General features: G+C 33.5%; 1 protein-coding gene across 3 annotated transcripts; it reads left to right on the top strand.

Moving 5' to 3' along the window:
- Positions 1-5198: 5198 nt before the first annotated feature.
- Positions 5199-15283, top strand: LOC110626337. Of its 3 annotated transcripts, XM_021772166.2 has the most exons (14): positions 5209-5350; positions 5443-5540; positions 7302-7692; positions 7790-7926; positions 9068-9181; positions 9298-9357; positions 10197-10376; positions 11020-11161; positions 12260-12420; positions 12500-12626; positions 12783-12863; positions 13023-13103; positions 13243-13323; positions 13512-15283. In XM_021772166.2, exons 3-14 carry the CDS (start codon positions 7375-7377, stop codon positions 14778-14780), a joined length of 2751 nt encoding a protein of 916 aa, XP_021627858.1. In that variant the 5' UTR covers positions 5209-5350; positions 5443-5540; positions 7302-7374; the 3' UTR covers positions 14781-15283. The 3 variants fall into 3 exon arrangements, with proteins under 3 accessions (XP_021627859.1, XP_021627856.1, XP_021627858.1); XM_021772167.2 differs by having other exon boundaries at positions 5199-5540; positions 10200-10376; XM_021772164.2 differs by having other exon boundaries at positions 5199-5540.
- The last annotated feature ends 1289 nt before the right edge of the window (positions 15284-16572 follow it).

Here is a 16572-nt window from a genome sequence, read left to right as displayed (position 1 = left end):
CGAAAATGGGCGAGCTTTTTCTCCCCATTTCGGCCAAGGTGAGCATTCCGCCATCCTTCCCCAATCTTGAGTTTTTCCTTCCTTTTTCCATGATCTTTACAAGTTTATAACTTTGGTTTTGAAGATCTTTGAGCTTAGAACAAGTTTTGGAGCTTGGAGACCAAAAGTTGGAACTTCTCCCATCTCCAAGTTTAGATCTCCTCAACCCTCGATCTTCAAGAGGTAAGAGCCGATCTTAAGCTCTTCATGTGTTTTAAGTAAGTTTTAAGTGATTTTATGGGGTAGAATGACATGTATAGGGTTGTATGAGTTTTTAAGCAAATGTTAAGTTTTAAGTGATTTATGATCAATGTATGATGTTTGAGTATGCTTGAAGTGTTGTAGTTGGGGTATTTGATGTTTTGAGGCCCCTAGGAACATGTATGCATGATTTGGGTGAAGTATATGCATGATGTGAGAGTTGGGAGGCATTTGTGCATAGGGGAGCCAAAGTTTCTGCCCTTTGGCAGAAACCAGGTTCGGCAGCCGAAGGCACTTTCGGCCGCCGAACATAGCTTGAGAGGCAGCTTTAGGCTGCCGAAGCTTGCCCCCGAAAAATTGGAGTTTCGGCTCTGTCCGAGACTTTCGGCCGCCGAAGGTGCCGCCGAACATGCATGAGTTTCGTCTCTGTCTGGGAGTTTCGGCCGCCGAAGGTGCCGCCGAACCTGCCTGACTTTCGTCTCTGGAGGGACTTTCGGCCGCCGAAGGTGCCGCCGAAAGTGCCCTGTCCAGCCTTTTCTTGCATGATTCCTAGGAGTGTTTTGGTGATGTTTTAGGAGGTTTTTGGGGGTATGTCTAGAGTTATGTTCTTGTTGTTTGGTGCCTCATTTGAGTCCACCTGTGTAGGTTCGGACCCGAGGAACCGAGACCCCCGGTTGTGAGATAGTCGTTCCGAGTTCGTTGTTACAACTTCAGTCACCAGGTGAGTGGAACAACTTCTTAAATTTTAAAGTAAATGAATAAATGAATAATGAATAAATGAATGAATCATAAAGCATTGCCCATGCATCATTATGCTATGCAATATTTCAGGATGTTTGCATTAGATCTCACGAATATGTCGCATTGCATAAATTGATGTTGATGTGGATGAATGTTGAGTGATCCATTAGCCCTCGTATGTTATGTCATGATATGATGATGATACGGTATGGAAGTCCAGGAAGACCCATTCTACGTCCCTGGCACTATGTAAGAGAAAGACCAGGACCCATTCTACGTTCTGGCACTAATGGAAATGTAGAGGGCTATTGGTGACAAATTCATCCTTTATGTGATTAGCTGTGATGTGATGCATTTCATGAAAGCATGAATAAGAAAAAGTTAAATAATAATAATAAAAAGAAGAATAATATACCTAAAAATGGAGGAATCTTAATAATAAAATGAATAATAACATACCTAAAAAGGGTGGAATTAAAGCAAATATTTTTAGTTTCCGCTCATTGGGCTTTATAGCTCACCCCCTCTCCCCTAACCCCAGTCTTGCAGGTGCAGAGTAGATAGAGAAGTCAGCAGAGTAAGAGAAGATTATGTAATAGCTTAGCTGTGGACATGGTTTGTAGCAATGTAAATGTATGAGATGTAATGTAATGTAAGATTGATAATGTGCTTGACTAGAGTCTGTTGTATTCCCAGTACACATGGTCTTGTATGAGATATAATGTTTTTATGATGATTATGTAATCCAAGCCTATGTTATGTTATGTTACCCCATTGGAATATTTGATGAGGATTCCAATGAGAGGTTTATGTTATGTTGTGCATGCACAGGCTAGGCTTGGCAAAGAAATGTTTGAATGAATGAAAGAAAAGTCTTAATTTTTATGTATGTTGTTGACCATGTATGGGATTAAACAGGTTCACAGGATGTATGTTTGGCTTGCTACGGGTCCCGGCGGCCTTAAGCCGATCTGGATCCTAGCGCCGGTGGCGGCCTGATTTTCGGGTCGTTACAGAGATAGCTGCTTCAGAGATTAGTTCAGAGTCAGCCAGAGATGAGTGGAACTAAACTAATCCTTTATTTCAAGAAAGCAAATGTTTTAAGCATGTTCATGCACCATGATATATAATAGGTTGTTGGCATTAGAATTCACGAATATGACGCATTGCATTATTCATTGTGGGTGTGGATGGACAACAGGACGACCCATTAGCCCTCTAGATTTTATGCTATGTAACAGAAGTCCTGAGGAGCCCCACCGAGGGCCGGGCACAGAGCTTATGTATGTAACAGAAGTCCTGAGGAGCTCCACCGAGGGCCGGGCACAGAGTAGAGGGATTTTTGGGTCAGTCCATCCGTGATGTGAATTGTTTGTACTGTGACGCATTCATGAGAGCATATGTTTATTATAATATTTTTATAGTTATGCTCACTGGGCTTTTGTAGCTCACCTCTCTCCCCTAACCCCCAGGTTTGTAGGAGCACAGGTAGCTATGGGAAAGATAGCAGGATTATGGTATAGTCTATATAATAGTCTAGTAGTGGACATGAAGTGTAAGAATGATGTAATGTAATGTAAAGAAATGTATTGAGGATTAGTATTGTGCTTGGCCTTAAAGTTTATGGTTAATTCCTTTTTGTACATGATCTATATGAAATGTTTTAATGATATGAAATGTTGAACCAAGCTTGATATATGATTTGTTGACCCACTAGAGCATTTGATGAGGGCTCTAATATGGGGTTTTATGTTTACAGTATGGTGCATGCACAGTTCAAACTTGATATATGTGAAAGTTTAAAGTTTTTATGATAATGTATGATCATGTATGTGATTTTATCAGGTGTACAACATGTATAGTAGGCTTGCTACGGGTCCCGACGACCTTAAGTCGATCTAGATCCTAGCGCCGATAACGGTCCGGTTTCCGGGTCGTTACAATTTATCTAATATTTAAATATATTATTTTAATAATTTTTATTTAAAATTAATTTAGTGATATTTAAATTAATTTTAGATCTTTATTTTAAATTTTTTTTAATAAACTCTAAGATTTATATATCCTTATTTAAAAAAATTAATCTTATTATATTTTTATATATCTTTTAAGATTTTTTTAAATAATTAAACTTAATTTAAAAAATATAATTATCATCTATTTTTAAAAATTAAAATTAAAATAATAAAATTATGAACCACTTAAATAATTAAATTAATTAATTTTTAAATAATTTAAAATTTTAAAATCATTACAGAAAATTCCATTATTTTACCTCGCTTCCTACTTTTTATATATAGTATAGATATAGAAAATTTAATTAGAATTTTATTTTTTTTATACATTTTCTTATTTAATATAAAGTTTAAATAAGAAAATTCATAGTCTTATTTTGTACGATAACTATTTTGAATGCAACAATTTGAAAAAATTAATATAAAGTTGTATTTATTTGTAAAGAAATAATTTACATGTGAAAAATATTTTTGAATAAAATAATTTATTTCATAATTATAAAGTTTAATTTAAAATAAATAATGTTGATAAATTATTATATGATGTTGTTATTCAAAATTTTAAAATCTAAAAAAATATTTTTAAGTAATTATTTAATATTTTTATGGTTCAATTTCTCTAAAAAAAAAAGGGAAATATTTTTTCTGATTAAAATGACAGTACGTACTGGTTGAACATTTATGCGCCAATCATATAGAGTTATACACGTGTCTGCTCCACACCCAACGAATGGATGAAGAGTGTGACGTTCTATGATTGTGCTGTCGAGGCTTTTCGACAGCCAAGAAAAATTTTATTTATTAATTTATATGAATTATTAATTATACGAATTTAAAAATATATATTTTTTTAATAAATCGATAATATTATTAAATTGTCTATTATATAAAATGAAAATAATTCAAGAAGGCCAAATATTTTCTGTTTGATTTTTAATTTATGACAATGATCCACTAATTTAATTAATATTTTGTATTGATGGTGACACTGATATTAATTAGAGCATATCATTCCATTTAAATAAAAAAGTTAAATTAGATTGATATTAACTTTTTATTTATTTATTTAGCTAATCATTTTTGCTTATAATATTAAATTTACTTTTATTTCAAAAAAATATTAAATTTACCTTTTATTTAATTTTTTTTATTTTTTAATATGTTTAGATATTTGTAACACTCAAACCGAATATAATACATATAAATGAGAATCAAATTCAGAGAAGCTTAATATAAAGTAATCAAATTTAATTTAATAAATAAATTAATTCAAATGATAATCAAATTCATTCAATTTAATTCAGTCATTAAAAAATAAAGAATTGTCTTCACCGTTTCAAACACGTGACAATCCAACAACTAGCGCTACCGAAAAGAAATTTCATTATTTTAGTCACGAATTTATAAATAGTATCAGCCAAACTAAAGACCAAATAGATGAAAAACTGAAATAACCATCAACGTTTGGAATACTCGCCAATTCAATAACTACTATTATTGAGAAGAAGCTTCACTCGCCCTAATCACCGATCTATACATAATATAAGTCAAACTAAAGACTAAATAGATAGAAGTCAATATCTTAGAGTCTCAAAAAAAGATAAAGATAATAGAAATGTACAAACCGCGTGTTAGGTGTTACATTCTAGAGATATAACACCACCTCAAAAAACACTAGAATATAACGATTCTCGACTATAGAAATCAAAATAAAAAAATCATACAAAAAACACACAACAAAAATAATAAATAAATAAAATAAAAATACCAAGTGACTACCAATAACATGAAATAAAAAACAAAGACAAAAAACAGCAAATCCTCAAGAAAGTCTCGCATGCAACCATCAATTTGTCTAAACACTGAAATCAAAGCAGAATAAACACAAAGCAGAACAGTCGAGGCAAAATGGAGATCCAATTAATAAATTAAAAAATACCGTATATTAGTTAATTTTTAATTTTATAAAATATAAATTAATTATTTTTTAATCAAAGATATTTGAATTTTTTTCTAATTAATAAAATTAAAAAATAAGTAAAATTTTAAAAATTTTAAAAATATTTTATTATATATATTTTTAGTACTAATACATTAACTAATAGGTTTTCTTTATTACTGGTCTAAATAATATATATTTAAAAAAAAATGGGTGGACAATGGCTTATAAGACGGAAAAAGAAAAAAAAAAAATTGGAGGGGTTGGTAGGCATAGCGATAGGCTAAAGACTTGGGTGCAAAGAGTGGAGCCGAGCCGCGCCCGAGCGCGCGAATGAACGATTCAATGTTCACCATAACCGTTCCGAGAAACCTCACTCATCTGATCTTTCTCTAGTCTCTCTTGTGGACCTGTGGTGCGTGTGCCTCTCTCTCTCTCAATACATAGCCACTAGCCAATCTGATTATACGAAACCGAATAATCCTATATCTCTTTCTCTCTACCTAGTTCGCTTGCCTGCTGTTATTTGTGCTTTAATATTCTGAGCCTTCCCGGCGGCTGATTGACTAGGGCTCTCGAGACCACGGGCATTCTGTCTTTCATGGGTATCGCCTTTCTTTCTTTCTTTCTTTCTTTTTTTTTTTTTTTTCTTTTCCCTTCATCTTGTTAGGGTTTAGTTGCTTCGAATTGTAGTGAAGTTATCTAGCTGCGTTTTTCCTAATTCATATTATGATTATCTGTTTGATTTTTTGTGTGTAATTGAATTCCTCTTTTTTTTTTTTTTTTTGGGTGGAAGTTCGTTTGGGGTTGGCTGCTCTTTCATTTTTTAGGTTGTAGATTGATGTCTTGTGTGTTTTTTTTTTTCAAAATAAAATTATGATGCTTTTTCTTTGTGCTGGGCAGCATTGTTAGATACAGGAGATATTTTGCACCACTTATCTAGTTTTCGAGGTGTTGTTATTTATTTTATTTAATTATTTGACATAGTGATTGGTTGGGAAGTGAGTATTCGAAAATTGTTAGGATAATTTAATAATCTCTCTCCCTCGCTCCCTCCATCCGACGCCCATTAATCTCCAAATCTTCAGTTTAAGCGTAATTAAGAAATTTATTTATACCCAAGTCTCTGTAGTTGCAGTTGGTGCCTTGTCAATTTAACATTTTTACTGCTGGAATAATATAAAGTTGGCCACTTATGTTCTCCTTTCTTTTTTCTCGCCTATATGCTCAATTTTAAATTAATAAATCATTAACAAATAATTATTGCACTTTGTTGGTTTTCTATGAATTTGATAATAATTGCCGTCTTCATTAAGTGCTTGAGATGAGATAAAAATATTTCTTAACTCAACAGTAGGCTTCATTAGTTGATTGAGTGTTCTCATGATATTAATTCTTACAAGAATGGTTTTGGGTTTGAAACTGCATATCCCATGTGCTTGCTAGTAACAATAATACACAGAGTTTATCTTGTTTGGGAATTTGAATAGTGCCTGTCAAGATTTTCTCACATCATCTTGTCCTATTTGGTGATTTGAAAGTTGAAGTCGCTCAAATTTTTCAATAATTAAGTGTTGTATTTAGCTTGGACCACTGTCATTAGAAGTGTTTGTATGCTGAATTTGTTTGGTATCACATGCCTCTGGATGCACTTTGATGCTCTTTGGGTGCATGTAAGACATTGGACTATATTGATAAAAAAATGGTTGTTTTGTCATCGTGATTATTTCTTATAATTGTTGTCACATGTGCCGACGCACGCATTTGTGCAAATCCACACTTTTGTACATTGCAGTTCACTATATGCCTGTTAATAGATGCATGGCAAAATTTCGCACTGTTCCAGCAGTAATTTTATGATGAATATTTAGAGTTTGTTTTACATTACTGTTCAGAAAAATACATACTCCCTCCCTTCCATAATCTTTGTCCATCTTTCCTTTTTTTGTTGTTCCAAAATTTTTGTTTTTGTCCACTTTCCTTTTTTACACTGTACTAACATATAAATTGACTATTATAACCCTGTTTAATTTTCTTTTTATTTTCAAAAATTCTTTCAAAACATCTCTTAATATTTAATAAAATTTAATATTTTTAAGATGGGTATAATTGAAAAGTTAATAAAAAAAATTCTCTTTCTTAATATATGTGAAAAAGCAAAAGTGTACAAATATTATGGGACGGAGGAAGTATTTAAATATGTCACGGGGTATTTAAAAATGAGTTTAAAGTTAAATTTGACATGTTCTAGTCATAAGAATTTTAAACTTCTTTTAAAAGCATCTAAAACGATGCCTTTTCAGAAGATTTTTTTTTTTGTCCAAAAATGGTGTTAATTGTAACGCAAGTTTAAATGATGATTTCAGTTAGCATATGGATTAATGCCGATCAGTATCTTGGTATAATCTTCTGCTGAAGACTTGTTTACATCTTCAACCAATGGCTGCTGATCACCGAAGAAAAAGGCTTAATGGTGCCAGCACTGCTGGTTGCAGTTCTTGGGAGAAATACAAAACCAAAAAGAAAAAATTGGAATCACCAAAAAATGAGTTAAATATAAAATCTCATATTTCTTTGGAGTGGGATGGAAAACGGAAAGAGGTTGTTGCCAAAAGGGAACAAATTGGCCTAAGTAAGACAGATTTGAGGGCATTTATTGATTCTGCTCCTCAGCATCACAAAATCTTAGCAGATGTCACCTTTATTCCTCAAGAAATTTTTGTGGTTGAAAATTTGAATGAGTTTCTTTCATACGAGGTAACTTTATTTATATGATTGTTGGTAGTTGTTGTTATCTGTATACTTTTCTCTCTCCAAACTTAGGTTTTATGCTTTTATGCGGAACTTGATGCAGGTATGGCAGACCCATTTATCAGAAAAGGAGAGAGAATACCTTATGCAGTTTCTACCGAAAGGGTCTGATGCAGAAGATGTTGTGCAAGCATTGCTTGCTGGGGACAACTTTCATTTTGGAAATCCTTTTCTTAAATGGCAAGTATTGTTTTCCAATGATAACTTTTTCTTAAAGAAGGACATCCTTTGGGGAAAAATTATGGAGATTTTGTTTGAGGGCAAGTGTTGGTGCAACAAGGAGGTTGCTCCTTTGTCAGTTTGAATGGTGGAAACAGCCTCTCTGCAAAAAGCAGGGGAAGGCTATGTCTAATACCTCTAGCATCAAGGCCCTCCCCTGACCCTCAGGGTAGGGAGATTTGTGCACCCCGAACACCCTTGATGCAGATTTCATACATAAAAGCATAGATTCAACTTTCCTTGTGTTCATTGGTGGAATAGAAGCTTTTGGGGGGGGGGGGGTGTTATTTGGTTCCTTTTTTATACTCTATGATGCGTCCCATATTTTTTTGGACATATTATTTATGAAATTTTTTGCCCTTATTTCTAGAGTGAGAATGTTTTCCACTACCACTTCTTGGATTAGATATTGTCTGAATATAAGCAAGAAACACCTTGTTACCATTTACATGCTGTTTTTTTTCTTACGACTCGGATGCCTAGCTTTAGCATATATACAAAGAAAAAAATAAAAAGAATAAGATCCAACATAAGGGGCCTGATGCAGTTGAACTTGACTAATAGTTGATATTTTCTATCAGTTGCTGTTGCTTGGGCCAGAGTATCTTGTTTCTACCAGTGCGTTCTGCTGTGACCAATTTACTAGTGTGGCAGTTCAAGTTCAACCAGTTTGACCTGGTAGAAGGGAAAAAACAGTTTGAAAATTCTAAAAAATTAATTATATAGTGGTTAAAAATTTGAAAAAATAATTCATTAGTGGTTTTCTAACTAAGGTGAACATGAAGAAACAGACAGTATCAAATTGGTCATTGGACCAGTTACTGGTTTAACTGGTCCTGTTGTCAAAACAATGGTTTCTACTGTGTAGCAATCTTGAGTGTTGAATTTCTTTCATTTCCTTCTGTGTGGTATATTGGATTGGATTGTCAGCTCCCACAACTGCCAGTTCCATTCTTGATTCACTGGTATACTTTCATAATATTGGCATATGGATAATCCTAAATAGTTGTAGATCCAAATATCTTTAAATAACCATGATATTGGCATCTGATGTTAGTCTGAAGTTTTATTTAGAATATTTATCTGGAGCATATGCTTGCAGGGGTGCTTCACTTTGTTCAGGAAATCTTCACCCTGATGCTGTTATTCATCAGGAGAAGTGCCTAAGGGCTGATAAGAAAGCATACTACTCTGAGATACAGAAGTACCACAATGAGTATGATGGTTGTTTCTTTTCTTTTCTTTTTTTTTATCTATGCGTTCACTCCGTGGTTTCAATCGGTGTATGCCCTATATGATGTATTTCCTTTATTTCTTTTTTCCTTGTGGCAGCATGATAAAATATTTGCAGAAGCTGAAGGAGACTTGGGAAAGCAGTAAGGATCCTGAAAAGTAAGTTATGGAGAAGATAAGGAGGTTGATGCTTGTTACTTTTCTTTGTTTGTAATAAATTGTTGAAATTTGTTACTGATCTGGCTGACTGGCTTAGAAACATTGCAACTCAAGAAGCACTTAGTAATGGCTGGGCCACCTTCCTTAATGGTTGTGTTCCCCTACTTAAATTATTATTTATTAGCATTGTAAGAAACTATAAGCAGTTTATGGAAGAGGATTATGATGTCGATAATTTATTATTGAAAATTATCTTCAATGTTGTATTGTCATGAAAGTATTTGAAAACATAGATCTGGTTTCAGATGGATTTGAAGCTAGCTTTTGATCAGTTAGTGCTGTGTTCTCTGTGAATGAAAATATTTTGACTGATTGCTGCAGTCTCTAGTGTCTACTGAAATTAAGCTTCTCCAATCTGCTTCTCCTTGGCTGTTTTCTGTGCATTGTATCCATTCTTGAATTTGGAAATTTCTTGAAGAGTCACCTGTGCTTGTCTAATTCAAATGATTGTTTGTGTTTGTGTCCTGCTTGTTATAGTTTTTTAATGTCTTCTGGCATGTTGTAAGTGAGAACGTTTATTGATTTTTTAACTATTTTTTATAATATTTATTTTTATACATGTATTCTTAGCTCACTTCATTTGAAATGGTGTTGTTGTTCTAACTAACAATAGGGTTGATATATCACAATTTTAGTGTCATCTTTAAATACTAACTTCTAGAAGTTTATGAGTAATTTTTTTTCACGTATTCTTTTTTACTACTTTTTCAGATAGGTCTTTATTTGATTTCTTTACATGGAGAATTTTAATCTCATTTGGATATAATTAATGTTTTAAGTAGGTCAAACAGGGATCCAGACAGACAAATTTCATCAAATGCAAATGAATCAAGATTTCATGACCTGGAGCATGATGCTGTGGCTACATCTGAATCTTGCTCGTTGGTTGCAGAGGAGAAAGCATGTAGCAGTGACAATCAAAACTCTTCAATAATGAAGGGTGAGGAACTTGAAAGAAGGTAATTGATGTTACCACAATAAGGTTTTATTGTCATGTCCTAATAGTTGACTCTCCTTTTGCAAGATTTGTAAAAGAGTTCTTAATTGTTGAATTTTCACTTGGATGCTTGATTCATTCTCCTAGAACAGCTTGTTACACTAAAATCCTCCAACATCCTTTTTGTTTTTTTTTTTTTCAAAAGAAAAGGGGCTTCTTACACTTAGATCCTTCAACATTAATTTTTGTTTCTAAAAAAATGTGCATGTGAATTGAAAGCAAAACATGAACTTGAAGGTTGCTGTGAGACCCTACCAGAATCTCACACACTGAACAAGCTATCAGTTGTCTGATTTTGCATTAGATATGGCCATATTGTGTAATCTTCTAATTTATTTCCTCTTATCCTCTTGAAAGAACCACTTTTCTCCTTAAAAGTAACAGAATTTGATCTTACCAACTTTATGTGGTTGCACCTACATTATAAACTTTTTCATGAAAAAAGGTTAGATTTATTGGAAAATTATGGATAATTGATTGAGTGAAAGTGATATATTTGCCAACAGGAGAATTGTATTTTTCGGAAGAGGTGGTAGAAAACATGCTAGTTTTATCCTTTTTAATATTCATACAATTGTTGAAGAATTTAACTCCTTCTATGTCAGGATTCATGAAAGAAGCCTCATAAGGGATAAAAGTAAAAAGCCATTGGTTGCTTCAGATGATGCTAAGTCCAGAAAAGGAGAGCGGCTACACAAGCATAATATCTACCACACAGATGGTGTCAAGTATATGTCATATTTAAAGGTCTGGGCTGTTTTTGATATTCCTAATTTATATATGAAATTCAGTACTTTATCAGTCACCTTTATGGGAGGGTGGTTTGTCCTTATAGCCAGTTTGGGGATAGTTATCAGTGATTCAGTATTATGCAGATGCTTTAAGCACCTTATTATCTGAGAGTTCATTAACTTAACAGGGTAAACTGTCATTTTTTTGGTATTTTTCTTTTACATGCTACATTTAACACACATAAACATGCAAAATGATAGAGAGAGAGCGATAGAGTGGGGAGTAGCATTTGTAATTTCTAAGAATGCGTCATGTATCTCATTACTGTAATCGTTCCATGTATTGGCCAGAATATTTTTATTGTTCATGACTGTGATGCTGCTAGATTTTGTTGTATGTTGCTCAGAGAAATCCAAGTTATCGACTACCAAGGAACAACATTTTATTTATTGGGACTTCAATTTTTGATAATATAGGCACCAGTCTTAGATAATTATCAAAACAATTTGGACTATAATATAGTATAATTAATTAATTCTTTGATATATGTGTCTTTACTTTTTGGGTCTGAATGTTAGTGCGTCATGCACTAGAATTTTAAACCTTATAGGACCAATTCGTGCTAAATTTGCTTCTCAAGGTGACCATGGGCTGAATGATGAGGGGAATGGACTAACAGACTAACGGCTTCCTGGTCAAAATAAAGGCTGGATTTTTTCTCATGTTTTAATTGAATGGGTTTATGTCTTTTCCAGCATTCTTTCTTGCACATTGGGTTCAATTGTAACTTAATTAACATGGATTACTCAGCAATTAAATGTTTTGACTTCCATTATTCTGAACTAATTTGTTTTAAACTTGACACATTTAATGTGCTCTGCCAACTTCATTCACACGATTGAAAGTGTCTCATATCATTTGTTCAGTTCTTATCCTATGTGCTTGGCTGCCTTCCAAAAACTGTATTTACCTTGTTGAGTAGTAACCTAATTAATGGATGCGTCCATATCTCAACACAGTTTGAGGAAGTCGCTAAGCACTTAGACTTGGAAAGTACACAGTTCTATTGATTGTTGCAGGCTTTAGCTGATCACTTGCCTTTAAATATTTCAGATAAGCAAGAAGCAGCATCAACTTGTTAAGAGTATGAAGCAATCTGGTAAAAGCATTCAGTCTAAGTCTCTTAACCGCGTGTTAGGTAACCTTGATATGCTGCATGTGCAACCATATGAAGAATTTGTGAAGGAGGAACAGATGAAGTTGCATGAGCATTGGTTAGTTGTATATGATGAAATGCCTCTTTTTTGAATATAAAATTTATTCTTGGTCTCAAAACAGGATTCTGTTGTATAGGTTAAAACTAGCAAATAAGGATCTTCCTACAGCATATGAAAATTGGAGACAGAGACAGTCACAGCGATATGAAATGGCCAAATCTTTGGGGCAAGACATTAAAGGAAAACTGGAATATTCAATGGAGGTTTGATACCCTGCCCTTTATAATTTGACTTTTCTTATTATGCATGTGTGCTTATTTCCGCATCTGATATAATGTGATGGATGGCAGCAGGAATTGCACAACAGTAAAAGTCTTCCTTGTTTGCATGTTTAATGGTTGGTTTATGAATCTATTCAGGAGCAGGAGAGAGTGAACCATGAGATTTTTCATCAGGATCGAAATGATAAAGAAGCAAAAAGACATGAATCCAGATTGGAGGTTTGATACTATTTGTCCCCATAATGTTGTCTCTTTTCCTTGTGCATGTGTCCTATTTCTGCAGCTGATTTAATTATGTCAGATGGCTTCATAAATTGTGTGAATGTAAAAGTCTTCCTTGTTTACATATCTACCTTGTTGGTTTATGAACCCATTCAGGATGAGGAGGAATTGAACCACAAGACTGTTTTTGAGGATGATAGTGATCAAGAAGCAAGAGAAGATGAATCTGATTTGGAGGTTTGATACTGAGCTTTTCCTCATTACTGATGCATGCGTGTTCATGTCTGCATCTGATATTTTCATATTGGATGACAGCAGAAACTGTGACTGTAAATAACCGGTCCTAGTGTATATGTTATTTGTGTAATCCATTCAGGATGAGGAGGAACTAAATGATGAAGCTGTTCTCAACTGTCAGGATGATGAAGGGGCAAGAGAACATGAAGCAGTTGTGGAGGTTTGATACTGTATACTGATAATATTTTCTTTTTTCTTGCGTACCTGTGCTTTGTCTGCATCTGATATATTTAGTTGGTTGGATGTCCAGTAGAGACTTGTCGAACCTGAATCTCATTAGTATGTGATAGTAGAATGTAACTTATTGGTTCTATGTTTAAGTTGTAGTTTTGTGATTGGTGTATTCAGAATGACGAGGAGAGCCCTGACAGAGTTCCGCTTGAGGATCAGAATGGAATAAGAAACCAAGAGTCTTATGTGGAAGATAATGAACATTCCTGTTCCGACTCTCCACAGTATCAGTCCCCACAGCAGATTTGTTCCCTCAACAGTGGCCATAATCTGAGCCCTGTAGATATAGATTCAGACCGTAATCATGCTGCATTCAAATCAGACGATGCTTCTCCATATGCATCCGAGTACTCCGGTAATGCAAACACTGCGGATGCTTCCATTAGCCAAGGGGTTCCAATCTCTTCCAGTGGAGATGGTTGGCCATCAGTTAGCATGTCACGCTCCTTTTATGATTCAACTGTAAATCATGGATACACATCCGCTAGCGAGTTGTTGCTCCCACATTCAGTTAATGAAGCCCAAAGGCCCCAGTTGATTGATTTGAAATCTGATTTGCATGAAGATGACACCAGTAAAGATTTGTTGCATAGACGATCTGATGGTTCCTTCAGTTCTTACCCAAACCATGATCCAAGTGGCTTACTTCAATCTCTGTTCAAGGGACAGGAAATGTTACCCTACCATCGTGAACAAAAACAAATGGGACTAGATTTCCAATCACCGAACAATGTTTTGATTGAAGATGTTCATCTTGCTGGGCATATCCAAAGGAAGCTTCATTCCTCACTCCCATTGGAGCAGGGGCTAAAGAGACGGGGTGACAGTTACATGCCACAATCTATGTCAGAGGAAATGTACTCCGAGGGAAGTGCATTCTTAATTCCAAGACAAGGACATGTACCACCAGTCACTCTACAAGACTGGCATGTTAATCCTGTTCGCACGGCAGCGCGGCTGCAATCTAACTTGAATAATAACGATTTATTGTTAACTCAGAACTGGTATTCTGGGGAGCATCAAGTTCGTGGTGGCTGGAATAGCAGAGATGGTGCAAGTGTCGCCGGCCAGAGCATTGGAAATAATGCAGATCAGAGCTTATTTAGCGTTCTATCTCAGTGTAATCAATTGCATTCGACTAACCATTTTGATTCAATGGGGCCAACTGAGCAGTTCATGTTGCCAAGGAACTATGAGCTGACAAGTGGTATTGCTCCTAGGATCAGTAATTCTTTACCGCAAACAGCCCATCCGCTGGATTACTTGAGTGGACGCGAAGCGCCTAATTCCCTGAGGCCTGATGAAATGGGATGGATGACTTTGCCTCAGAGTTCAGGCGGAAACGATATGGTGGGGAAAACATACCTGAGGTCATGGCATCAGTAAGAGACATTTTCCGCCCTTTTTGGTGAGTTGAAATTTATAATCTGTGTTGGAAGATGTATGGCAGCAAATGTCAAATACAACATGCATGTCACAAGATTTGATGACTTGTTACCCATCAGAGAAGTAGACTTCGGAGATAACAGCAGATTGCAGCAGTTCGTCACAGAAATAGGATTTTGTACATAGCTTATACAAGAGCCAACTGAAATCCCATGTATATATAAATATGCAGCAGATGTTAGATGGGCAGCGCAGGTGCAGGCAAAGATGAGGGAAGGATGAAAAAGATTCTGATATCTATATTTGGCATATTACATTTTTGTTTTCAGTGACATTTTCTTTTCCAATTTTCCCTTTATTTACTGAAAAATTATCTTCTAATAATCTTTGGGGGCCATATGTAGCTGGAGCCTTGAGGTTCTCCCTTTCTCTCTGTCTCTCCATTTCTTACCTTTTGAATTTTAATAAAGTGGGAAGAGAAAACACTTGAGATTAAAATCTTATATGTATATATATGGATGCACTTGTACTTTAGGTTAATTCTGTAATCTTTAACTCCAATAAACAAATATATGTTCTGAGTGAGCTTATCTTAGTTTAAGTTAAAAAAAGTTTTTTTGAATTTAGAAGTTAAAAGATTTATTTATTTATTTTAATAGTTGGAGGGTATGATTGAAAAAAAAAAGTGTAAATATGATTATTTATTGGATTTTGTGCTCTTTCCTTTTTTTGTTTTGTATTTGTACATTGGGTTTTGCACTAAATGGGTCCATATTTTAGATGAGAATTTAATATGGAGATGGATGTTACTCCTAACGTGGAAGATTACATTCAACACACTTTGCTCTTTGGCGTGGAAATTCATGCTTGTTTGCAATTAGATTTGGCCAAGGGTCGGTTCTGTCCTTTTGGGGCTCAGAGCCTTTGGTTTATTAGCTTTAAAGATTGAATCGTTCATGATTAGAAATAAGTTCGTTTGAAACCATTATAGTTCAAAATATTAGTTCCACTCAATTTTGATTTATTCTTAATTTGAATTTTTTTTAAACTTTAATCATTTTAATATTGCATATGATAGATATATAAATTTATAAAGTTTATATTTATAATACATCATTCTTTAGCTTATCAAAGTTAATAAAATATTATAGTTAAATTACAATAATTATTATTTATTTGTTTTTTTATTGATCTAAATATATTCATAATAATTTAATTATTAATATTTCATTTAATTATAAAGTCCACTTTTAATAAATTTTATTATAGAAAAAAAATTTCACTACAATTGTGCCATGTAAATTTATAATAAATAATATTATTGAAATAATATAATAATTTAATATATTATTGCTACTAAAATTTATTTTTAAAAATATTTTAAATTATTATCCATGAAAACGAGACTTTAATTTATTATCTATAAAAATAATATTTAATTTCTTTTAAATTTTAAGTATCTAACTTATTACTTATTGAATTCATATTTTTTAGATTTAAATTTTATTTTTTAATTTAAATAGTCTATAAAATTCACTAAATTTAACATTACCCATAAAATATTTTTTAAAAAAAATTTAAATTTTATTTTATTTAAATTTAAATAATTTAATATATAATTTCAATCATATAAATAAATTAAAGATTAAATGAGATAAAAAAAAACTTTAGTTAGAAAGCTGAGTTTGAAATTTAAAAATTGAAAAACAAATTTTTTTAAATTGAAAAAGAATAAAAAATAGGAAGAATTATGGTAAATAACATAAAATAGATAGTAAAAACCGCTAAAAAT

The sequence above is a fragment of the Manihot esculenta genome, chromosome 11, assembly GCF_001659605.2.
Source record: "Manihot esculenta cultivar AM560-2 chromosome 11, M.esculenta_v8, whole genome shotgun sequence".
Lineage (NCBI taxonomy): Eukaryota > Viridiplantae > Streptophyta > Magnoliopsida > Malpighiales > Euphorbiaceae > Manihot > Manihot esculenta.
This window is presented reverse-complemented; position numbering and strand designations above follow the sequence as displayed.

Bases quoted from the DNA above. Each gene is read 5' to 3' on its own strand.
- LOC110626337 (XM_021772164.2), top strand. From the start codon at position 7,375: ATGGCTGCTGATCACCGAAGAAAAAGGCTTAATGGTGCCAGCACTGCT. The intron at 9,182-9,297 runs GTATGATGGTTG...TCCTTGTGGCAG, and splicing joins ATACAGAAGTACCACAATGA to CATGATAAAATATTTGCAGA. The intron at 10,377-11,019 runs GTAATTGATGTT...CTTCTATGTCAG, and splicing joins GGTGAGGAACTTGAAAGAAG to GATTCATGAAAGAAGCCTCA.